Below are 26,082 nucleotides of genomic sequence, written 5' to 3'. Positions count from 1 at the left end.
AAAAATCTTTTAAAACAAGGAAACCAATAGTACGTAATTAATAGTAAGTACTAGTTTTAAAGAAAGCAAAATAATTTCCTGCGCTGTGTTTATTCAGTGAGAACATTTCACTTATGCTCAACAAGCCTCACATCCTGCAACTTCCCTCTGAGTGTGTGGTCTATTGTGTGTGTGAGTGTGTGTGTTTGCTGTCTCACTGGTCCTCCTTTGTGCTTGCCTCCTGTCTTGCCAGCCTTCACCTGCAGTGAGTAATGTTTGGTCAGTGGGATTTGTTGTGTGTGGTTAAGAGATTCAGAACGTCCTAATGGGGGATTATGTTACTTTGACTTTGCAGATGAACTAACACTTGACACTAGAGTGGGTCAGAGTAAATACAGCTCATCTGTTACACTCACTGTAGTTCCCTCTTGACTTCGCCTCTTTGTCTTTTACTGTTTTCAAAGGGGTCTTTAATTCAGGACAGGTTTTCTGAGGACATTTTGCTTAAGTCAAATTCATCTAGTTACAGAAAAAATATCCCACAAAAATCTTTTCAGTAATAAAAACTGACCTCTTGTCGGATCAAACAATGTGGTTTTTTGAAAAGCTGGAACCAATTTGGATTCAGAAGAGCAGAATTGGCAAATTAAGAATCTGGGAGAAGATAGTAGTAAACCATAGCTTTCAGCAGTAAGTCCGGCCCTGTCAGTCACACGCTGCATCTTGTTTGTGTAACTCGTACATTAATAGAAATATAGCAAAGACTATCTGGTTTGGTACCTTACTGTTTCCCAAATTATGTTGTGAAACTAATTGAGTTTGAGGATGACTGACTTTACCTGCCTCCAAGATGGATGGAGAAAAGGAAAAAAGGAAGGTGAAAACTCCAGCTACAGCTATAAGAACGTAAATCATATTTTTATTATGTGGGATGATCCTGACGAAGGCCACAAGTCAAAACGTGGTGGTCTGTCATTAATACTGACAGTGTGGTTGCCAGGTTTGATACTGTGGAGCCAAAACCTAAAATTGGAAACACGTGCTACAACTGAAACCGCTGCATAAATAGACGCATAGTTCTGCGAACTGTGATCTCTGGTGTAAATGAGAAGTGCAGTAGGTGTATTGAAGCACGGTGGGTAGGAGCAGGCCTGCTGCTTCCTCTGTCATCAGGCTCAACTAGACCAGGGCCTTGATTACTCCGTACTTGACTTTTTTCTATGCCACCAGCTTTAATTTGAATTTGCGATTAATAAATGACATCTTTTTGCATGTTGAATTGGTTATTTTATCCTCTACTGTATTTCAGTCGTTCCTAACATATTTTTGTCACATCACATGAGCTCACTCATAGATTAGATGTGTAATAATTTGCAAGGTTTATTGGCAAAATCTGAAAATACTCATAGATTAAAGAAGAAAAAAATAGAAGAAAGATTAAAGGTCCAGTGTTTAATAAAGGTTTATTGGCAAAATCTGAATGAATATAGTTGTGTAAGTGTATAATTGCTATAAAATAAAAGTAGCCTTATTATATACATATACCAAGGGTCTTGCTTTAGAGAGTGTGGCCATCTTGCACCACCATGGGAGGGGTGAGTGAGAGCTAACGAGTGAGCGCTGCAAACTAGAAACTGAACGCTACGTGTAGATATCACGGTTCATTTTACACACTGGACCTTTAATACAGCTTATGTACTGCATGTGTCTACTTCTTGGCATAGCAAATGACAAGATTGTTCCAGAACTTCTCAGCTCACCTTTACAAATGAAGCAGTGCAGTTCTCCTTCCTAAATGCTGAACTGTTTCTTTAGTTCTTGTGAACACTAGGAGCTCTCCTCACATTTCTGTCTTCCACAACCGCCCTCTTACTGACACACTCTCTCTCTCTCTCTCTCTCTCTCTCTCTCCCTCGGGTCAGTCAATGACCTCATCGGTCTGTGACCTCCACTGTGCAAGGAGATGATGTCACCCCCCTCCAGACACACACACACAGAAACTCAGCGGCCCTTGACAGCTGTCTGAACATCTGACCGACTCTTTCGGCCTATTTAACCTCTGACCTCCACTATTGGTCAATGTGGGTGGGGGGGTGGGGGGCACACACAAACACAAACACACACACTGCAGTAAATACAGACACTCAGCACTTTGAACAGTGACTGAAGTGTATGCAAGTTCAGATGCAACGTCTGGAGCTGAAAATAGAAGAAAAAAACAAAAACAAGTATGAGTCCGAAGATCCCAAAGACCAAACATTCTGTGGTGTGTGCAGTCAGGTGTCTGGTGCTGTGGCTCGGTGGCTGTGGGCTTGCATTTTGATTTTGTTTCTGTTGGGGTGTCTTTGGTTTCTGGTTGTGTGGAATGTCTGGTGATGGAGTGGCATGCTGGTGTTTGATCAGGTTTTTAAAGTCATGGGTAAGTAACAGGAAAGTGCACGTAACTTCTAAGCAGATCCATGAGGGATCTGTTAAAAGGCTCCATGTGCAGGACTTCAGGAGTGAGTCTGCACCAGGAGTGTTGCAACTGGCATACAATTACAATTTCAAATTCTGATGTGAGGGGAACAGATTGTATCTTAATCATCCCTTTACTGCACTTTTTTTTCTTTCTTAATACCAATAGCTAAGGTTTTGGTTTCTGACCAAAGTATTCCCTCGCAAATGATCTCTTTATTTTCTCAACTTCCTTCAACATATCACATTGTGCCGCTTGGCGCTGAGGTCGAACATACCCGACAATTTGAAAACCGGCTTTTCCCGGGTTCTCGCCGTAGCTCACCAAGCCTCAAAACCTCCTTTGTTGCAATTGGAGAAGCTTTCTGGAGAAATCACCGCCTCACGCTGGCTCCGCAGCTCCTGGCGAGTTGTGAGCCAAAGAGGAAAACAATGGAGCAGCAGAGTAGGAGTGTTGGATGTTCAAGTGTAGAACAGGCAGATCCAGTGTGGATTATGGGTTCCTGTGTCTTCTCTAGCCGGCCGGTCTCTCTGGTATGTGCTAATTACAGCCTGAAGAGAAGCTCGCTGCTGGAGCAGAGACATGCTGACCCGACCAGAGGGCTCGAAGAGACGCACACACACACACACACATAGAATCAACGTATCCACACACATCCTCTCTCTCTAACCCCTTATTTAACACCAGTGCTCACTCATTTAGTATCTCCGTCACACCACAGCAACACTCATTCATTCATAAGCTCACAAACGACCGGTGTATGATTCGGGTGTCTCACAGGAATGCTCTCCTGTGTCGGCTCAGCAGGGTTTCCCTCAGAGAGAGTGAACCGAGGTGATTCACATCTGTGTAACTGGAATAACCCCCAGAAAATGATCTGTTTTTAGTGGCATGCTGCTTTAATTAATTACTTTAAAGTGAATTGACTGGATTGATTAATGGTTGTCATCTGCCGAGCTGACTCAGACGATCATGTCTTGTCTCCTGTGATCAATTTAGTTTCTACACGGTGGCCTGAACGGTGATGTAACCAATTAGATACGTGACCTCTGCTGTGAGACATACATGTAGCTGCCTGAAGTTTAACCCATGACTTGACTTGACTTTTCCCCACTTGGATAAAATCCATGGAAACATGCAACGCGACTCACACGTCAATAAACAGCTCGTAGACCTTTTTACAAAGATGTTCCACCCTTGTGTTTCACCTTCTTCTTGGATGAGAGGTGAAACTCAAGTTCATCTGATCCAAGGAAAGAGTGCAGATAATCCGAAGGCCGCCAGTCACACTGCGCGCAAACAGAAAGGAAAGGTGTAGAACTGTTTCAGAAGAATATCAAGAGTTTTCAAATGGTCTGAAAAGAAAGAATAAATCTTGTAAACAGAAAATTAAAATTGCATTAAATCTGGTGAAAGGTCCACAGAGACTTGTTAAAGGGATAGTTCAACATTTTGGCAAATTGGCCCATTGCCATAATCGCTATAGTCATAGCAGTAGGTTCGTTACCTTTATTTGTCGGTGCAAGCTATTTTTAGAACGGCGGAGCAGAGCCGCGAGCTGCTCAGAGCTACGCTACGGAGGCTAATGGGATTTCTTGGTTTCCCTCATCAAACTCATCAAATACACAATCCAACAACTCCAAAACGCTCTGGTGGACAAGTTGTGACCTGCACATTCACCACGCTATGAGATAATAACGGAATGTTATGAGACAGAGTTGTTTTCGAGGTCAATTCAGAGACTGCTTGCTGAAAAACTGCCCCTGAAGGCAACGCGCATCAGCGGTTTTACATGAATTTACCTCTAAAACAACAACAACTCTATCGTTCCGTTATTATCTCATAGTGTGGTGAATGTGCAGGTCACAACTTGTCCATGAGAGTGTTTTGGAGTTGTTGGATTGTGTATTTGATGAGTTTGATGAGGGAAACCAAGAAATCCCATTAGCCTCCGTAGCTTAGCTCTGAGCAGCTCGCGGCTCTGCTCCTCCACCATTCTGAAAATAGCTCGCACTGACAATTAAAGGTAACAAACCTACTGCTATGACTATAGGGATTATGGCAATTGGCCAATTTGAATGTTGAACTATCCCTTTAAAGACTCAGAACACAAGAGTGTTACTTTCACTCTGCAGATTACAGTGTGTCCAGCCTCTTATCAGTCAGGAGTTCCACTTTTCATATAGAGCAGCAGGTCTTGGCTGTTTATGATATTATTTACAGAAACCCAACTGTTCCTGTCAAACTGCTCATTCATTGAATAATGTGTGTAACCCTGCTCAGTCAAACACAGATACACACTCCTGTAGCCTCTGCAGGACTCGAGCCGAGCCGTCACTAGCAGAACTGTGCACAACATCTTCCTCGGTGCTGATCTCTCTTTCTCTCCCTCTCTCTCTCCCTCCCTCTCTCTCCTTGTGTCATTGTTTCCACCTGACACCAGCAGGACTGCTTCACAGTGGAGGGAGAGGATCTGAAACACGACTTTGAGCGGCTGCAGCTTGCTATGGAGATGGTCGGCTTCCTGCCCGCCACGCGAAAACAGTAAGACGACTGACGTTCAACTGTTCAACTGTCATGTAGAAAACTGCAGAACCTCAGCACCACCGTCTCCGAGAGTCAGAAATGTCATAAATCGGCTAAATGTGCAGAAATCTATCTGATTACATTTCTGTGTAAGTGTATTACCAGCTCAGCAGAGATCAGAGGACTGTAGATGACTCTGTGATTGCTCCGACTCCTCGTCTGATGTACTTGGATGGTTCCCCAAATTAAATATTTTGATAGAATCCAGCCCAAATATCGCAATATATATGATAATAATTATATAATGATATTAATATATACTATATTTTATGTTTCAGGTATAAGTGATGCTGTCAGTAAACAGCGTTTTTTACATAGCTGTGAAATGAGGATCATCAGGAATGAGGATTTAGCAGCAAGGCCGACTGGGAAAAAATGTATAAAAAATATCACATATAACAGGCAATATCATGACATTTGATATCCAATATCAGCCTGAGCCAACACACTGATACTTTGATAATATTAGATTTCTCAGAGACTCTTGCCGCTCAAACCTTAAAATTAAGTTTCTCTTTTTCTCACTGTCTAATTTCCAGATTGAAATCTTTACAGTGGAGTTTGTGGGGGGGTGCAGAGCCCATTGACTTGACCTTTTGGGGGGTAAACATGTATCAGTCAGGAATTGAAACTCTCAATTTCTTAGAATATCACAGCTTCCATTTCAAGTTGTGTTACAGTCCAATTCTCCACAGCAAAGAGCACTGTAGGTTTGGCCTGTTAATAAAGACACCACCCACACCCTGTCTTTCTAATGATTGTAAATGCTGAGACGGCGTGACAGTCATTTTATGCAACACAATCTGAATGTATTAACAATACGTGTCTTTGTTCCTCGACAGGATTTTCTCCCTGCTGTCGGCGATCCTCCACCTGGGAAACATCCGCTACAAGAAGAAGACCTACAGGGACGATTCCATCGACATCTGCAACCCAGAGGGGCTGCCCATCGTCTCAGAGCTGCTGGAGGTGAGTGTGACACACACACTAACTAACACATATACTAACACAGTGTGGAGCATTACAACATCTATGTATTTTCTGGAATGGAGTGTAATAAAACCTATTTCGTACAAACTAAACTTTATTTTAAATATAGTCTGGTTTTCATTTGAAAATGGTCACACAATACTTATTATCTAAGAGTTATAATCCAGTCTGAGTCAGAAATACAGTAGGTTTTGTCTCACAGACTTTATGCTGACATAGAATACTCTAAATACTTGGAAGGATAATAAAAATGAAGAATGGGAACAGGGCTTCACCACAGGGCTTGTTTATTCTCCCTAGATAGATACTTTCTGTCTCCCTAAGTTCTTCCATTGCATGCCCACCAGAGATACTTAAAACCCCCCTGGACTTGGTGAACCTTAAAAAGCAACTAGCATCCACTTCACTAAAGTTTTCTCTCTGCTGTAGTCTGTGAGTTTTCTCCCCATATGAGGGTTTTACAGAAAGGCTTTTAGAGAAGAGGCTGAGGGCTCTCTGCATACGAGCACAGCTCGTGGTGACAGTGCAAGTTAAGAGGTGCTTCAGGTCCCAGAGAGCCGTCCAACCACCGCGTGCTTCCACAAAGTACTGTTTGTGTACAAGCTATTTTCAGAGCTCTTGTGCTGGCGTGCTGCTGCGTAGGCGAGCTTTCCCATCTGACAACTTGTTGTTCTCCAGCATCACCTGCATCGTTACATCACCGTACAAATCCCAACAATGTGTTTCATGTAGAAAGAGAACCTGTAATTCCAATACAGGCTTTTGTTTCTTTGATTTTAGGTGAAACATTTTTGTAGTGCCGTGTTCTATTTTTTTCAGTTTTCTGCCTCCTGCTTCACATCTTTCCAATCTGAACTGAATCTGAATCTGAGCACTTTGTCTCTGCTCATAGTTGGAATGAAATGACAGTTGGTTTTTAGCAGCAGTGTTCCAGTCAAAATGTAGAAGTAAAACTCATCCCTATTCAAAACCTACAGAATCAATGCATTGTAGGTGACCTCATGTCAGTTTCATGTTCCTCTTTCAGCTATTTAAATATATTTTACCTTTGTATTTTACCAACCACACTTCTGTTTTAACTAAACCGCACAAACAAAACCTGACAGGTAGTTCTCACAGTCAGACAGTAAGGAAACAATGAGATCATTTATTCAAGTAAACCTCATTTTACATTGTCAACTGCTGCAGTAGAAGTTCACATCCTGCATTTGTAATATATATATATAACAGGGTTAAATTATAGCAGTAGGATAATCTACAAAACGTTGTAATTGTAAAATCTAAATCTTCGTAATGTAGCTAATAAATGCAGGCAAGTTAGCTCTCAAGTACAAAAAATGGAGTCCAGTAAAGTTTTGCAGAAGTGTTGTTAAATGTAGCTTTCTGAACTTAGTTTTTTGGGGGGGTTTTGATCTTTACATAGATTTTCCTGATCAGAATCTAGTCAACAACTGAACTGTCCAACAGTAACCAGTCTGAAGCCACGGTGCAGGAACTTTTCAGCTCTGATCCTCTGATCTCAGCTGTTTGGTTACTGTTGTAAACAGGGTTGGGACCTGGTTTGAGAGAAAAAAAAAACATTACAGATGAAAAGTTCCAAAGGCTCCACATGTTGTCTGTCTGAACTGATGATACTCACTTTCAGATTCTTATTTAACTACTTGTAACCTTGTTTAATCCACATGGCTGCTGCTTCACTGCTGACCAGGTTGCAGTCTGCCGAGGCCGACACCCAGCTGCATGGGGCTAACGTTAGTCAGGATTTACTTCTTTGCTACTTTTAATTTGGGAACAATCTTAAACCTCATGCTTCCTACATTATAAAAACCTACTGCAAGACTTAAGACAGGAAGTGTCTGTAACACGGCCTCTGGTCTGGGGGTTCACACTCTTTATTGTCCAAAAGAAAGACATGGAAAAACCTGCCTCGCTGTGTTCTCCAGTTTATGCTGTTGTGCTGAGTTTGGGTTCATTCTTGACACTAAGTGTAGACCACACACACACACACACGCATACATCAGAGCTCACTGCGAGGACAGCTCAAACATCCACATGCTGTTCTGATTTACCTCGGGACTGAGGGATGGTGTCACTTCCTAGTCCCCGTTACAAACTGCAGCGATTAGCCGGATGTGCTTGTTGAGTCGCTGACAAAACAATGTCCGAAGTGTGGCGGAGGCTCCTGTCAACAGCACAGCAGGGATGTTATGGCTGTGTAGAACCCCTCACCCCCCTCCCTCCCTCCTTTAACATCCAGGCTGGTCTCTTTGACTCTGCAGAGGTCCAGAGTGGCAGTGACGTGAGCCCAGCCACATGCCGGCCACATGCTCTGGGGGGGTTTGGTGTTTTAAGTTCAAGTTTATTTGGACGTCTGTTAGTTGGTGCAGAGGCAGCAGCTTGTTCCCCCAAGAGACGTATAAAACATTCTTACAGGGAAGAAGAAGACAGAGAGGAAACCAAAACACAAGTAAACAGCGTTTTGAGGGAATTTTAATCTAAATTTGGAAATGTTTCTGAGGAACTTTGTGTTTGTAGGATGATAAGCTGATGGGAAAACAGTTATTTGATGTGTTGTGGAAGACATATGGTGGTTTTATTAGTTTCATGATGTGTATTGATAAAAAAATATATATATATTTTGATAAAAACTTCCCTCTTTTAACTTGATAAAAGTTTGTGTTTGTGACTTTCAATTACTTTTACTTTTGAATTCTTGTGTTGGATGCCTGAGTTCCAGATGAAGACCAGACACACATGTCTTATAGATGATGTATGAGCCTGTTTATAGGCTCATTGCATAAATGAGAGTGGCTGAAACACAGCAGGTTGTTGAGGTTAGTTAAATGCAGTTTTGTGTGAGTCATGCGATGCTGGAACAGCTCGGAGGGGGAAAGCTCAGCCAAAGTGCACACGCTTGGCTGGAGGGAGGAGGTCTTTGCTTTGCATGAAAAAAAACCCCAAAAAAACCCAAAAGCTGGAGTCGGAGTGTAGGCGACTTCACTTTAACAAGTAAAACGCTTCAGACAGGATGAGAGAAGGGGAACCGCTCTCTCTCACGACCACCGTGGCAAACTAACGCCAAGCACCTCTCAAGGAGAAGCGATCGGCACGAGTGTGGATTGATGCATGAATAGGAACCAAACCGGCCAGGACCTCCTGTTTCCTGTGGAGGTGGAACTGGAAGAGGAAGTAGAGCTCACAGGGGCTGACGGACGGCTGACAGACTTCATCCTCCGAGCCGCCGAGTTGAGTGATTTGACCTAACCAGAAACATTCCTGCGCAAACGGGACACGGGTCCAGAGAGAGAGAGCAGCACAAATCCCACTAAAGCACTGAATTTGTTTTAATGCTGAAAAACACAGTTGTGAGCCTCAGACCAGTCAACACCAAGCGTTTAGCTCATCCATCAGAACCAGATGCGGGCTGAGACGTTTAAAAAAGTCCTGTCGGGGGGTTTTTGTTTTTGATTTTGTTTGCGATGTAGTAAAGAGTGAGAAACAGTAGCACAAGCATGACGATGTGAACACTCCCAGGTTATAAACAGAGCAGTCTTTTTCCTTCATTACCTGTGGCATAAATGCTATAAATACAGATGAGGCCAGCAGTTTCTTCTGGTTTTATTTAGGAGTAAAAGTTCTGATTTGGGCATTTATTTATTTATTTATTTATTTATTTATTTATTTATTTATTTATTTATTATCAAAGGACACACAGCAAAAAGGGCAATGACGCGAACCAAAAAATAAAAAAGAAGAAACAAACAAAACAAAACAAAAAAAAAACAATTCTTGCTTTGTGCATTATTGAATATGAAAACCAGCTGGTGTTTGAACCTGACAAGTAGTGTGGTGATGCTGACTTCAAGATTCAAGTTTCAAGAAGTTTAGTAAGTCCCCCAGGAGTCAGACTGAGTTAAAAAGAATAAAAAAAGAATTATTAAAAGAATAAGTCAAGGCAAAAAGATAAAGAAAACATCAATAAATAACATAGATAAACAACATTGAAGAATAAAAACACAGATAAAGCTGCCAAAATATATTATATACCCAGAAATGTGAATATGTATCATCATTAAAGTGCTAAAGTGATGTCTGTAGTGTACTGTAACAATTGGATGGGAGCACACGGGCCAGCCTTCTCTCCCCATGTGTATCAATGAGCCTGTGGCCGCTTCACCACTGTTCCAACTTCTGATAGATCCTGACCACTGCAGACCGGGAACAGCCCACAAGATGAGAGAGACCCAGTCGTCCTTGGAGAACTGGATCAGATCCTTTATATCCTGACATATGGATTCATATAATAAATGAGTGACAGGCTGTATAGCGATATAAATAACAAAATAAAGTAGTAATAATAATTGTGTAAAAAAAAACATTAAATTAAAAAACTGAAAGAAAATGGGGGAGAATTAAAATAGGAAAATGTAAATAAACAAATTAGTTTATTAAATAATAAGTAAAATTAAAAATAGGTAATAAAACACACATTTATCATACATAAACATACACACACATGCATAAACCTACTTTCATGCACATATACATACATACATACATACATACATACATACATACATACATAAAGTTTAAGATAAGGAGGTAAATGTGGTTAATGCAAAATTATAAACTATTAAAACAGAGTAAGTAAAAGTAAAGTAAAATAGATATAATTACATAAAAGGTAAGGTAGGGTTAGGGTTGATATTAATAATAGTAACAGTAAAAATAACAGGTAGAGGAGCAGATATCAATAGATAGATAGTGGCTAAGCAAGATTTTCTAAAGATAAGAGGAATTCAGATAGACATCTCTTCCCAACGACACTCCATCACAACATCCCATCCATCAAACACAGGTATCTCGAAATACAAGCCCCTTTACACTGGACATTTTTCCTGCTTCTAACACCTCAACTTTGAGGACAACATGTTCACTTATCCCACCCACTAACAGGAGCCATGATGAAGTGTTGTTCACTTCACCTGTCAGAGCTCAGAATGCTCTACCTGATCAGTGGATAGTGTTTAAACAGGTAAAGATGGCTGAGGCCGTCTGCATCTGTGTTGGGATGGAACTGTGCTAATGTGCAGGAATAGTGAAAAAGGATTTGCCGACATCCAATCAGACTGGAGGTCTCCGTGTCGCAGGATGGAAAAAAAAAAAGTTAATTTCTGAGCAGAATCACTGACCCCAAACCCGTGTTTAAATATGTGTGTGTGTATTATGGTATTAGCGCTGTGATCATAGACAGAGCAGTGAGCCTGTTACCAGGCGACTAATACATGAAAATGTATCGGCTAAAGACCAATCACCAGGCTGCAGAATAGGCTTTGCTCTTAGTGGAGGGATTATCAGGCAGTGTGAAATGAAGTCTGATTATGCTGCCGCCACCACCACCACCCCCCCCCCCCCCCACACACACACACACACACACACACACCAACCGACTCACTATACACGCATATAAACACACACACATACGCAGCCCCCGCCCCTCCCTGCCCTCTGTGTTGATGTCAAGGCCTCGACAAAGTAGACAAGTGACAAAAATAGGCCCATAATGGTATTAACTCTGACATTAACACCCTGGCCTTTTATATGTGAAGACATCAGGCAATCACACAAAGACATGCCCTCACATGTATTCACACACTGGCAGACACACGTGGTCACGGCAGCAGCTGTTTGGCTCGCTCCCATAATCCCTGTAGATGGAGGAGATGTGTGCAGTGACATCTGCTTCTCCCACTGTGGCCCTGTCATCAATGGTTTGTCTGGGGCCAAGTTTAGAGTCTGTACAAACTCGCATGCAAGGCCACATAGTATTGTACACTGTGTGTGTGTGTGTGTGTGTGTGTGTATCCTCAGAGCTGCTAATCTTGGCCAGCTATGTTAGTCTGAGGCAGTGGGGATATTACCAGCTTCAGCTTAGTGGAATGAAGGGTCAGTTAGGGAGGAGTGATATCATGGATTAAATGTTCTGTCATGATTTAAATCATTTTATCATTATATTGTGGATTTTTATGAAAAGTCCATTTAGAAACTGCATATACTTACAGTAGTGTTACTATCATATGATTAGTATATACTGTACATTATACTGTTAATCCATAAAACAATACAAGTCTCTTATGGCATGGCATCTTAATTTATATAGCACATTTCATACCAAGGGGCAACTCAGTGTACTTTACATAAAGACAAAACATTTAACAGTAAGAACTGGAAACAGGGAGAAAAGAACAGCATAAAACATACAATTTTTAAAAATTAAAATAAAATAAAATAAAACCCAGAATAGTAAAAAAAATGTAAACATTAGACAACCAATTAAAAGCAAGAAGAAGAAAAAAGAATATACTTATATATACATACAGTATACACAATCAAGAGGACAGTGCAAATCCAAAATTACCATTTAAAGTTCATAAAAAGAGCTCAGCCATAAGCACATGAACATTTTGCAACAAAATCACTCACTAAAATGAACCTCAGCTATTACAGATCCCACATTTATACACATCTCCTGTGACTCATCTGAAGTGTTGTTCCATAGAAGATATATTTGTGGTTTTAAGAACCAAGAATCATCTCCGTGTAGTTCTGTGCTTCTCTCTGGAGCTCCTCTAACAACAGATCTCTGAGCCAATCAGAGGAGAGGAGGCCCTGCACCTCCTGAGGCTTTGATCCTTTCCTTTCATAGTATTAATACAGAACCTAGAGCTGCTTTATGATCAAAAGAGACATGGAAACCTTACTGAATGAACAGGTGCTTCCCAAGTTGTATCAGTCCAGTGATACCACTGAAAGTTCCTCACTGTAAAATTGAGTCTTCACCAAACTCAACCTGAATTCAATTATAATAACAAAGCTTTTCTGTTTGATTTATTCACTGTTCTTCAACAGAACAGACGTGAAGGTGAAGGAAGGAAAGCTCCAGTGATTTTTCACTGGTTTGAAGGATTACTTTACTGGTCATGTGGACGGCTACTCAGCCCTGTTTAGTGTGCACTGCGGCTTCTGACGACTAAATTAGTGTCATGTCAACTCGGGTTTGGAAACTATAAATGGAGACTGTAGCTGGACATGGGGTTAGAAGGACATGGGCATTTATTAGGCAGGAAAGTATAGGATTCAATGTTAACATTAGGAACTGAAAGTCTTTTTTTTTTTGGTAATATTTCCTCTGTCTTGTAAGTGCCTCCGCTTTATGGAAGTGAGTATTAATCCACTGTAATAACATCTTCTGCTGACGGAGCATCCTTGAGCCCTGTGTGACTTCAGCATGTACTGTACAACACTTCATATGTGTTGTATTCCTGCATTTGAATGAAGGTGTGCTGCACATCCTGCTGCTGGTCCCACTGTAGTAAACACTGACCCTGATCCTGATCCTTCTTGAACGTGACCTTATATCTTTTTTTTTTTCTCCAGGTGAAAGAGGAGATGCTGCTTGAAGCCCTGACGACCAGGAAAACCGTGACCGTCGGAGAGAGGCTCATCGTTCCCTACAAACTTGCCGAGGTGACCTTTCCACACACACACACACACACACACACACACACACACACACACACACACACACACACACACACACACACACACACACACACCACCGTCACACCTGAATCCTAAACACACAGACTTTTTTCTGATCTTTTAATGTGCTGACCTATCCACAAGTTTCTGAACGTCATCTATGGTCAAAACCGGAAGCCGGTTTTGCATTTCCGGTGGAATTGTACGATTACGTTTCCATGGTTTTCAGTCTTTGTCATAGTTGCTGTAAACGCATGGATCTATTAACGCTGGCTTTTAACACGGATGTCAATTTGTGTGATATCCATTGTTAAAAGCTGGTGTGATGATCCATGCGTTTTACAGATTTTCATTGGAAAAAAAAAAAAAATCGTTCGGAAAAAGGTGGATACTGTATCTGGTAGCCCCCTCTGTGAAAAAAAAATCCAGAAGATGCTAAACATCGGGGGCCGTTTCAGGCTTTTTTCTTACATTGTTTTTGATAATACTGGTCAGAAGGTCTGTGTGTGGTGGGGGTGGGGTGAATTCCACACCCAGCTCAAGAAAGCATATCGGAGCCAAATGTTTTTGTTCTGAAGTGCGTCAGCTGCGAGGGGGAGATTCTGTGTTTGTATGTGTACATGCTTTGGAGCTTGTCTGGGGGGAGTCTGTTGTCCGTCCCCCCCTCGGCCCCCCCCCCCCTCCCTCTGTCTGAGGCTCCTTTGATAGGGGTCTCTTCCTCTGCGACTTCCTGTTTCCTGTCGAGCCAAACGGCGGCGTGACATAACCCCCGTCCATTCAGCCTCTCGCTGGACTCAGAGTCGGTGAAGGCCACCTTCAGGACACCTCGGCCGACCTAGATAACCCCCCCCCCCCCTCCGGTGTGTAACGTAGAGTCATTAATATTCAGCAGCTCTGGTTTATCTCTCCGTCCTGCTCCGGCTCTGATGGCCATGTGCAGAATTGAATCAGCTCCAGCTCTCTGCTTGTGGCTGCAGGGTCTTTTTGTCTGAGGGAGGAAATGCTACACATAGATAGTCTGTCACTCCTCTTGGCTCCGCCCCCCCATCTGATCGCTGGGTTAGTTTAGCCCAACAATGGTTACTCCCGCTCTCCCACACCCCCATCCCTGCAGTCATGTGGTCTTGTCTCAGGAATGTGCAACCTCCACTGGAATATACAGTACAGCGGCCAGAAACCAGATCCTGGGTCTGTCTGTTTGTCTCTGTCTCTTTCACTCTCTTTCTCCTTCAGTCACATACACGTCAAACACATAAATGCCCTTTTCAGCAACAGTGTGATCAGAAACCTACAGTAGTCCTGCGCGGGCAGGAGGGGAATGAGCAGCTCTGATAACCTCTGTCCAGCTTCTAGCGTCATGTCATGGAAGTTCTCTCCTGTCTTTAAAGATGAAGAAAGAGCAATAGAAGAAACCTCCTATTATAAACTGAGTTAACTGTCCCCAGATTACAGTAATCTGTGGGGTTATTGACCACTACCATCATGAGAGGATGCAGAAGTCATCAGTTTTCACTTAATTCACTTAAAGATATACTGTATATCGAAAACTAATATAGAGATATTGAACGCAGCAGAGAATAGCTTCTTTTTTTCTTTTCTTTTTTTACTTTATTTTTTCCAATCAATAAAAACAGATACAGAAATACAAAAACACAAGGGGGATAAACACTACTTTTTCACATAAAGATGCCATTTTGTCCATTTTACAGCATACAGCTCTGTTTTGATTCGAAGACTGTAGGTCATTTGTTCCATTGATCAAATTTCTTCTACAATGTCCAGCCAGTGGCTCAGTCCAGGTGGGTCAGTTCTCAGCCAACCTCTTGTAATGGCTTTTTTAGCTGCAAGTGATAGGATCTTGGACAGGTATGTCTTCTTTACCTATTACATCATCTGGTGTCAGTCCTAGATATACGTATATACCGAGGATCATTAGGAATATTATATCCAAAAATTTCACCCATGGCTCTTAAAACCCTCTCCCAAAATGACTGTATTTTCATACATGACCAAGAAAATAGCTTTTTACTACTGCAGCAAAATTTCCCCAGGGATAAATGTATAGTTTAGTTAGCTGCTTAGAAAAAGTAGACAAATTACTGTACAAGACAGTGTACACGTGATCCAAAATTACAATGCAAAAAAGTCATACTGCAAGTTCCCACTTTGTAACAGTGCATAATGTGAAACCAAATACTAAAATACTGATAGTGATGTTTTGCTTATCTATCTGGTTACTGTTTAATCAATGAGAAATGTTCTTATAGCTTTGACACATGCATACACACCAATGCATTGTCCGGTTGAGGTCAGGATGACAGAAAAGGGAAACGGGTCGGGTTCAGTTCCAGTAGAGCAGTGGACAGACGTTTCAGTAGTTAACTACACAGAAAATGGCTAAAAACGACCTGAACTACTTGAGCTATGCACATGACGAAGATGAAGTTAACCTGCAGAAAAACGTAGTGTAACTATACATCTAATTAGGTGTAGTCCATTCCATGTAGTCCGTTTGTGTTTGTTAATTCCGTCTCAAGCCACAAACTCTAACCATGACCATCACAGTTACAGTATTAGTCTAACTCTAATATAATCGAAGTCTAACCTTAAACCCTAAAACCACGTCTCAGCCCCTCAGCCTTTTGAAGAAGTGAAGTGAAGATCGGCCAACATGTCCTCACTTTCAAAAAATGTGCTCGCTCAAAGAGCTCATACACACGCACATGTACGCCACAAGAATAGCGAAAGCGAAGCCCTGCCCTGATCTGACCGAGGGCCATGGGAGCGAACCGAGGCCACCTGTGGAATCCATAACACGCCTGTTTTTATACAAAGGAAATGTGGAAAAAAAAGAACCTGGCAGATAGAGCTGGTTCTTCTCAGAAATGATTTCTTCCTACTTGGACGAGAAAGGCTGAAAAAACCCGTCCGCCCACAGTGGAGATGGGGAGATTTGGATGAGGCGTCTGACCTACAGTACTGAACCTCAGCGTGCTGCAAAGCAGACAGACCCCCTGACCTGAGTAGACGGACCCCGGTTGAGTCAGGTGGGACGCAGTGGATAGCAGACAGGGTTTGGTTCTAGAGTCATAGTGAGAGTGAAAGTAATTCCTAGTGCATGGAGGGAGACTGTAGTTGACAAGGAGGCCAGAATCTGGAGCTGAGTCTGCGACTAAAGAAGAGCGTTTTGTGGTTAAGTTAAAACGTCTATTTTAGTTTCAGTAATATTCTAGTTTTAGAATCTGGCTTTTCATCCTTTTCACACTTCCTCTAATTTTGTCCTACTTTCGTTCGACTTCTCACAAACTCATTTAGTCAAGACAACAGGTTTCACATGTCCTCAGCTTAAAGGGATAGTTCAGTTTTTTTGAAGTGGGGTTGTATAAGTTATAAATGACCCCTAAGTAATATATCAGCAGTAGACATACAGTATATCTGCTCTCATACCAACTAATAGTGCTCAACAGAGATAAACACTTGTGAATGGACCCTAACTAACTAACAGTGTATTTTCTCTTCCTACATAATACATATTTTTACAGTGCATCAGCTGGTTAAGAAAAAAGCAGTTTATCTGGATCTAACCAACTCCAGTGTTCCTGCTTGACATTTGTACCTCATACAGTACAACTACACTTCTGAAAAACTGAACTATCCCTTTAACAGAGCCATATTTCTAATGAGGACAACAGAAAGCATGAAGGCTTTTGTTATCAGTATTTGTATATAAAATAAATCTGAACATCAATGACAAAAGAACAGTGGATAGTCCCAGAGAGAAAGTGAATAGAGAAATAAGTCTTTGTTTTCCAATGAATCTGAAAGAAGTAATAACAATATACTGAAAGACGCACAAGAGGAAGGTGAAGGGAAGTTCTTTGTGTTCATGGAACTGGGGCTACTTTGTATCAGAAAGAGTTTCTCAGTAGCTTAAGCCTCACAGGGAGGGTGTAGAGGTGACGACCCGCTGCTGGGGAATTGTAAAATGATAGACTGAGGCACACACACACGCACATGTACACACATGGATGGACAAAAACACCAACTACATAAATGCTAATTTAAAACACATGCAGATTGGCATATTGTGGCGAAACCCACACAAAAATCCAGCAGCGAGGAAGCTAGCGGGCCACGTGCAGCGTGAGCTCATGCTGATGTTTCACACCTCCCGCGGTTTTTCGGAAGAAAGAAAGAGATGGAAAGCGAGAGAACAACAGCTTCCCCTCAGCAGACCCTTGTAATCGCAAACGTAATCACAAGATGAGAGGTGGTTTAACAGCCTGGACCATTAGAGTTTACAAAAGTCCCTGATTAAGTCCTGCTAATTATTTTGTCAGTTTCTTGGGTGGCCATGTAGAAAAACATTTTCAACCCATTTGCTTCCAGCCATGTCCTCCTCCCAGTTCCTAACTGCTCCCATTGTGGTAAATAATTGAATTACTTGGTGAACACAGAGACAATGAGCGCTCAGCAGGCATGTCAAATGTTCGCATAAGATCTGCCAGTCCCCCGAGTTTCCGCTGAAGCCTTTAAAACGTGATGCCTTCTGAAACGTTGTATTATTCGTAACAAGCTTATATAACTTTGTGGGAAGAGGCGCGTCACAGGCCTGCCTGCTAAAAATACCATAAACAATCAATAATGCAAGAGCGGAGAGGCAGCTTTTAAAATGCACAATTTTGCCTCATCACGGCCGTTGGCTGCGTGTGGCCTCAGCAGGCAGTTATTCAAACAGCCCTTCAAAAGAGAGTGCATCCGCACTGGGGCTCCATCAGGTTCACAGTGTCCTATAAAGGCCTCTCATTTTTTTATTGTTATATAACCAATTTGAGGCATTTTTGAACAGTCCCTCTGCTCTTGTGGAGCGAGTGTGTGTGCCAGCTCTTATTTACTGTCTCAGGAATCATCAAACCAACTTCCTGTGGTCATTTCCCCTTCATGTTGCTTCCCTCTGAGCGAAGGTTGTGAAACAGTGTAAAGGTGATGTTGAGTCGCAAACACAGGACATGTCTTTATCATAACAATCACTAACAAAATGCAAAATGATTGAGATATGAGACCACTATTCACTTCACTTCACCTGAGCAGTGACCCCAGCCAGCTCAAAGTGAACTGCCACTTCATTATGTCAGTGTCATTCACTCTTGGTGCTATTTTTCTGTATATAGCCATCTGTTGATATAGAGAGACGAAAGAGCTGTCTCTCCATTGGCTGGAATTTTCTGTCAGCGGACACAAAGACCCAGACCTTCACAAAGGTGACAAATGAACACATTAGGTGTCACCAGAACAGCTTAATCTTTAAAGGAGACATATTCTGCCCCTTTTCCAGAAATTAAAATAGTTCCCAGGTGTTTTAAAGACATGTCTGTGACATGCTTTGGTCAAACTCCCCCAAGGATCAAACATCACAGCTCTTTATATCCACTCAAAACAACCCTGTTCAGAACGGCTGGTTTCTGTGCCTGTCCCTTTAAATGCAAATGAACCACTGCTTGCCCCACCCCACTCCAGTAGAAGGGGTAGTCCTATGCAAATTCGAAAACTTACATCATTGCCAGACAACCAAGGGAACAGCTCGCAAAACCACATGGATTTCAACCCAGGGAGTCTGAAAATTACAGATTTTTTTGTCCATTCTCACATTTTGGGGGCCGGAAGTCAAGACAAACACCCAGATATATGTTAAAGAGTCTTCAAAAAGTGATATTTCCATAATATGTGCCCTGTAAGTCTGTGGATGCTACTGGAATTATGAGCAACATTCTTCCATATCCCCACATTAGGTGGAGATAACACGTTGACACACATCCGGTCCAGTTTCACTCTTTTCTTTCTCCGCTAAATGAAATCTTCTCTGATTGGATTACGCTGAACATATGTCTTTAACACGGGGATTGCCGTTGAACTGGACAACGCTTGTGGTGCTGGTGGCGTGAAAATGTTTGACCCAGTTGAAGCAGATCTCTTTTGTCTTGTTCCACTCCCCAATTCAATCATAACACGTCCAGCTGCCAAAGAACGTGCTCCTGTGTCCAAGTCTCCATTTAAGTCTGCTTATGTTAGCTTAGCATGCCTTTCATCATGTCTAAGGAGAGCATAGTTGCTCTTTGGCTTGTTGAGACGTAATAGCTCGTCTTGGCACTGTTGTTTTTTATGGATCAAAAAGTGATCCATAAAAAAGTTGTCCAAATAGTGATCTGCGGGTCTGGAGGCACTTAAGGCTCTGGCTCTGAAAACACCTCAAGTATTACAGCACCGCACACAGCAAGACTACCAGACCAGGAACAGTAACTCAGAGTTGTGAGCAGTGTGGGAGCTTTAACACAGGCTCTAAATACAAAGTAGCTGCTGTTACTCCCTTTGGCATTTCCCATCTTTAAATTACAGTAGCACAGTCTCCAGCAGACTCTGTGCATTGATGCCAGCGTATTGAGCTCTGCCAATCAATCTTCCTTTGAGAGAGAATCATGTTGGCTGGATGTTAGCTAACAGTGTTGTTTACATCCTGACATTTGAAACAGTCACAAAATAATAAATACATTTTGGATCTATGGAACCTGCTTAGATGTTATTTTGATGGAGAGTTAGTTCAGGCTGTTATTATGCTAAATTTAGAGCTAGCTTGCCATTATCTTCGTCTTGTGTTAGCTTTCTGCTACCATCTCTTGTGTTAGGGTTAGTTTTGACCCGTTTTTTAAATCAGCTGTAAAATACACTAGAAACTTTTTTTTTCATTCAAGTTGTTTTTCTTATCTTGGTTACATTGTTAGACTTCCTTATCCATGAAAAGGTAGATTTTAATACTTTGTGTATGGGCCCCTGGGCCTTTTTTGTCAGTATACCCTTGACTTCAATTGAACCGTCCTCTTGTCAGCTTTCTGCTACCATCTCGTGTTAGGGTCAGTTTTGACCTGAGTCCTAAATGAGCTGTAAAACACATTAAAAACAATTATTTATCATCCCATTTGTTTCTCATCTCTTGGTTAAGTTGTTAGGCTTCCTTATCCATGAAAATGTTGGTTTTGCAACCGACCCCAAAAACACAAATATCATAATTTTAACCAGAGCGTTTTAGAATTTTGTGAAAAAAAAGTTTTATTTTGTTTAAATATTGGGTTCCTGACAAAGTCAAAAAGCCTTGATGCAATAAACTTTATTATGTGGTACTTGTATGCAATAAAAATGGGTCAGTAGCGACCCTAACACAAGAGGAAGGTTAACTACTGTAAGCCTGCCATCATAGCTGAAGGAGGGAGGTGGGGCAGCTAACCTGGCTTAATGTTTTTTTTTTTTTTTTTTTTTTTTTTTCGCATTTTCGTTTTCAGTTTGTATGATATAAACCAGCAAGGTATGTTAGTGAGTAAAAATTGAATGTGCTATCTTTACTGAGGGATATACTGTATAAGAAAGGCTGTATCATTCTTCTTCCAGTATTAAGGCTAATCATCTCCTAGCTCTATTCTTACTGTATTTAGCATATGAGAGTGATTTGAGTATTTTCTCATCCAATACACGTAAATAAGCTATTTCTCATCTTCCATCTTTTGTCCAATCAACAAACCAAAACCAAAAGATATTCATTTCACAATCATCTAAAACTGCAAACAGTTGGCCTTTTTTTTCTTTGATATGTTACATTGACCCAAATTATTGACCATCTCTATTGTGATTAAAAACACATTCCTGATCCATCCCATCTCTGCTCTCCACTCTTCCATGTGGTTTCTACAGTAGATCTGCTCTGACTCAGTCCTGACTGATGACTCAGCTGCTGCCCGTGTGTGGAGTTCATTAGACCTCTCGTCTGCCCACTTCACACATTTAATATGACACTGATCCAGTTCCAGAGAAGCAAGAGGGGACATTAATGTTGTTTTTGTCTTCTTACCGGGGCCTAATCTACTGCATTTGGCAGGTGTTTGGATTTGATGTGGTGAAGTCAGCAGGTTTCTATCATATGCTGCATGTGACGGCTCTTAAGGCAAAAACCAGCAGCAGTAGCCATGGCACGGTGTCACTTTGTGCTGCAGAAGACGAAAGGTATAAAAAGGTTTTATTTGTAGCAGAAGCGTTCCCTCTTAAGCCTTTGAACACAGAGGGGAGTCACTTCAACCAGGCTCTGAGTGATAAAACACATTCAGAGAGATCCATACGTTAAAGATTAGGAATATACTGACATCCTCTGTGTGTGTGTGTGTGTGTGTGTGTCTAGGCGGGCACGGTGAGGGACTCCATGGCCAAGTCTCTGTACAGCGCGCTGTTCGACTGGATCGTGTTCAGGACCAACCACGCCCTGCTAAACAACAGAGACCTGGAGGACAATTCAAAGGTGGGAAAGACAAACGCATAAGACAGAAACACATCTACACTGCTGCTGCTCCAATGACCCAACAGAACAATTCAACACAAACAGTGGAATAGACAACATGGAAGCAAATACACCTACAGTATTATGAAAGAAAAGAAATTATTAAGTGTGTCAATACACCATCGCTGTTGCTGACATGGTAACATACAGTGTGATGTCCGATCTTGAGTAATAGCTGAGTAAAGAGTAATCATGTGATTTTTTTTAGAGACAATGTTGTAATGTCATGTAATGAATAGCTGAGCCAGACAGTTTTCTAGAAAGGCAAACAGTTTGAATCTGTTCTGTTTCATTCTAGTTCTGTAACCGATCCAACAAGCCATACAAAGGCTTGAAGGATTTCTGTCTCAGCATTGCTTTTAATCTGATTTTACCTGAATCTGTCACTGTTTAGGTCTCATCCTGTTCTTTTACTTCAAGTTAACTCATCACAGTTGTCCATTTTTGTAGCTAGCCTGGATCTGGATATTACAATACTCACTTATAATATGTTTGATTACTAAATAATCATCCAACATTTTGACTCTTAATATTATAGAGAGTAATGGTGTGATTGCTCCAGTGTTGTAATACCAAGGTTCATTTATCCACATCATTATCCGTGTACCATTTATTTTAGTTGTGCAACAGCCTGCCACTATGTAAGCAGGCTTAGGAGTCCTGTTTACCGACTCCTCATCGTATTACAGTCATGTTACACCCGTCTTCCAGTTGTCCTGTGCATGTCTTCCCTTTGTTCTTTCTGTGTGTCCGTCCTCATCTTCATTTGTCCAATTTATGCTCCACATCCTGCTGCTGTCTGTCTGTCTGCCTGTCTGTCTGTCAACCACATCTGTCTGTGTGTCAGTCAAGTCTCAGTTCTGTCTTATGTCACTCCCAAGTGGTGTCATATAAACTACCATTTTGTGTGTGTGTGTGCTCATGTGTGAGTGTTGGAGTGGCAGCTGGCAAGTCTTACCCAGTGGGGGCATCTAAAGGATTAGAAAACAGATCTCTCTCTCTCTTTCTCTCTCTCTCTCTCTGTGTGTGTGTGTGTGTGTGTGTGTGTGTGTGTGTGTGTGTGTGTGTGTGTGTGTGTGTGTGTGTGTGTGTGTGTGTGTGTGTGTGTGTGTGTGTGTGTGTGTGTGTGTGTGTGTGTGTGTGTGTGTGTGTGTGTGTGTGTGCATGCCAGGAACATTTGGCCAGATGGCATCAAGTTCCCTTCAGCTCAGTTTACCCCCTCTGGACTTCTGCTGTCCCAGTGCACTATCTATCTGCATGTGTGTGTGTGTGTGTGTGTGTGTGTGTTGGCACTGACGTCATCTTCTGTCTGTGTTTGTTGGGGGGGGGGGGGGGGCGATGAGGTTGCACTTTCTGTCAAGGTCATTTGTTCTTATGTGCAGATAACAGCCTACATGAGCCCCTGTGTGTTTATGGGCTGTATGTTTTTATACCAGAATGAAAAACTGTCCCTCAGGGAGTAATAAAACACTGTATAATACATTTGCATTACACTTAAATTAAACTGGATACGGCCTTTACTGTCCATTTCATAATTAAAGGCCTTTTTTTTGCCTCTGTCAGATGGTGAATATTAATGATACATGATGACATGAATCTAACTGACACCCAAAGGGCATCTGGGACTCTGACACTGTGAAGGACGGGATATAAAAAGAAACAGAATGAGAATGATGATAAGAGATGATAAAGAATCATATATTTTTACTGATGTTTACAGTTTTTCATAAATTTATAAATTACACATGAGAAAATTAACCATCTATGTATTTCCATCAGATCCTGTCCATAGGGGTGCTCGACATCTTTGGCTTCGAGGACTATGAAAACAACAGCTTTGAGCAGTTCTGCATCAACTTTGCGAATGAGCGACTCCAGCACTACTTCAATCAACACATCTTTAAATTAGAGCAGGTAGAGTGATATTACTGTACCTTATCTTTCCTTTCTTTTCTTTTGCTTTCCATTTCCTTTCCGACAATGATTATTGTGCTGCTCCTGATAACACATCATTGCATTATGCGTATTACTGCCACCATGAAACATTTACAACATTCATACGTGATCTGGTGCGCTGTGCCTTGGTATTTAATGACGTCGGTTGATGCCCTGGCGTCACATTATTATGGCTGCTGCATATTCCTCTGAAATGCCTTCATGCTGTTGATTGTTGTAGCTGGTGGAGTAAAGAATGGCAGCTTCTAGCTTCCCATTCAAATGCAGGACCTTTGTAGTTCTCCATCACACGTCACACTGGTGAACACCAGCCACTTCCTCTTCAGTGGAATGAATGTAGTAGGCTAACAATAAGGTTAACACACAGAGAGGAGCTGCTTTTGTAATGCTGCTTGGTTAAACACGAACACATGGCCTTTAATGCTCTGTAGTACAACAACAGGAAAACTGGATTCAGTGTCAAATTAGTTGCATAAAAACATAAAAACATTGCCAAATTAAAGCCATTAAAGCTAATATTATCAAAGCTATTAGCATCAAATTAGCATCTCATCAGCTAAACGGAAATATACAATTGACAAATCACAGCACAGCTGTAATTAAAAGAGTAAACATATTCCAGGGCATTTGGAGAGTACTGTGCGCTCGTCAATATTTGCTTAGTCACATCAGAGTGGTGATAGAGTGGTACAGATTAATCAGTAACTCCCATTGAACGTGCCAGCAGTGGTCGCTATGGCAACAGATGCAGCCAGTGGCAGAAAAAAAATAATTTATCACAGTTTCTCAATGGAATTTGATAGAATCTGTAACAATGTACAAATGTCTCATGTAAAACATTAGTGGTGTAATTTGGACCAAGGAGTTTCCCCAACAGCAGGTTGTAGTTGTAGCTCTGCATGTTGATGAGTTAACAGCCTGGATTCATTTTTCAATAACAGTAGCCTAACATTTTCTGATGTTTTCAACCTATCATAAGTTTTAGTTTTATTTGTTCGGATCCCCATTAGCTGCTCTAGAGCGCCGCTAGTCTTCCTGGGGTCCACATTTAAAACCAGTACATTTATACATCTACAACATGAAAAAGACAAGACAAGTCAACAAAAACGTAGGCTCTGCACAATCGGATTGTCATCTACATCAAAGAACGTATGTAAGATACTCCAGTTTACAGTGGTTATAAAATAAAATTACATAAAATAAAATAAAAGGGTAAAACAAATGAAAAGTAGTATTTTAATGACATACAAACAAGGCTACCTGAAGTAGCATCACTTGAAACAGTCTATCAGAGTTTGAGCAGCTCCCTCTGGAGCCACAAAAGTCTTTATGTGACACCTGTATGCAGTTGTAGCTACTTTGTAAGTCCTCAAACACACTCTGGCTGTTGTATTTCAACAAACAGCCTTTGCTTCCTCAAAGTATTTCTTAGCCTTGCTGTGCTGCCTGCAGAGCAGCTACTGAGTGCATAGAGGATGAAGGGTGTCGGTTTGCTTCTATCGAACACACAACATGTATCTTCCTGTGTCATACACCATCACACCATTATGTTCAATGTATTCCAGGAATTATGTAGCTTAGTTATTAAGGACATCTGCAAGCAACCAGTCTTTGCAAGTTCTAAATTCCCTTGTGTAAGTGCTTTGTGCCCCACCACACACACAAACACACACACACATTACAGTGCAAGCAGCTGTAATTATAGCGTTAGGTTAAGTTAGCATGCATATCCATTAAAGTAGAGGTCAGGGGAAATTGCTGAATGACCAGAACAGGCTGACAGGCTGGGTTAGAGTGCAGGAGTCACACAGAGCAGGAGGTTTTCTGACAGCTAAGTGCCACTAACAAGGGCAGTACTTTTAGCTCGGCTGAGGGTTTTTCTTTTAGGTTGTGTGTGTTTTTTTTCTGGTTAGTTAGTACTGTAGGTTTTTTGTTTATTCTGGGCGCCTCTTTTTTCGAGTTATTTCATCACAGTTTCTCTCACACTCAGAGCCGTGCGGATCAGACAGACGTCAGCTCCAGCATCACTCCCCCACTCACATGTACCACTACTGACCCACTAATCCCTGACCAGCAATATTATATATTCATTATGCTCATTTATTCAGAGACCAACTGCCAAACCACTTACTATTCTGTGTGTGTTTTATTTTTTTCACATTGTATCCATAGTACAAGTGAGGAAGCACTCAGAGGG

The 26,082-nt window shown here is 41.6% G+C and overlaps 2 protein-coding genes across 2 annotated transcripts in view; one reads left to right on the top strand and one right to left on the bottom strand.

Annotated features, from left to right (window-relative positions):
• LOC310987047 (unconventional myosin-IXAa-like) overlaps positions 1 to 26,082 on the top strand; it is a 183,305-nt gene that overhangs the window by 103,839 nt on the left and 53,384 nt on the right. Inside the window, exons 7-11 of the mRNA XM_083973193.1 lie at positions 4,884 to 4,981; positions 5,866 to 5,992; positions 13,451 to 13,540; positions 21,774 to 21,890; positions 23,709 to 23,843. Of these exons, the coding sequence (XP_083829319.1) occupies positions 4,884 to 4,981; positions 5,866 to 5,992; positions 13,451 to 13,540; positions 21,774 to 21,890; positions 23,709 to 23,843 (567 nt within the window). The remainder of the gene's footprint in view (positions 1 to 4,883; positions 4,982 to 5,865; positions 5,993 to 13,450; positions 13,541 to 21,773; positions 21,891 to 23,708; positions 23,844 to 26,082) is intronic.
• crabp1a (cellular retinoic acid binding protein 1a) overlaps positions 1 to 26,082 on the bottom strand; it is a gene marked incomplete at its 3' end in the record, with an annotated part of 415,466 nt that overhangs the window by 355,779 nt on the left and 33,605 nt on the right. The gene's annotated exons all lie outside the window — the stretch shown is intronic.

This window comes from Trachurus trachurus (assembly GCF_905171665.1).
Source record: "Trachurus trachurus genome assembly, chromosome: 6".
Taxonomy (NCBI): domain Eukaryota; kingdom Metazoa; phylum Chordata; class Actinopteri; order Carangiformes; family Carangidae; genus Trachurus; species Trachurus trachurus.
Note: the sequence above shows the minus strand (reverse complement) of the source record. Positions and strands in the feature narration are given on the sequence as shown.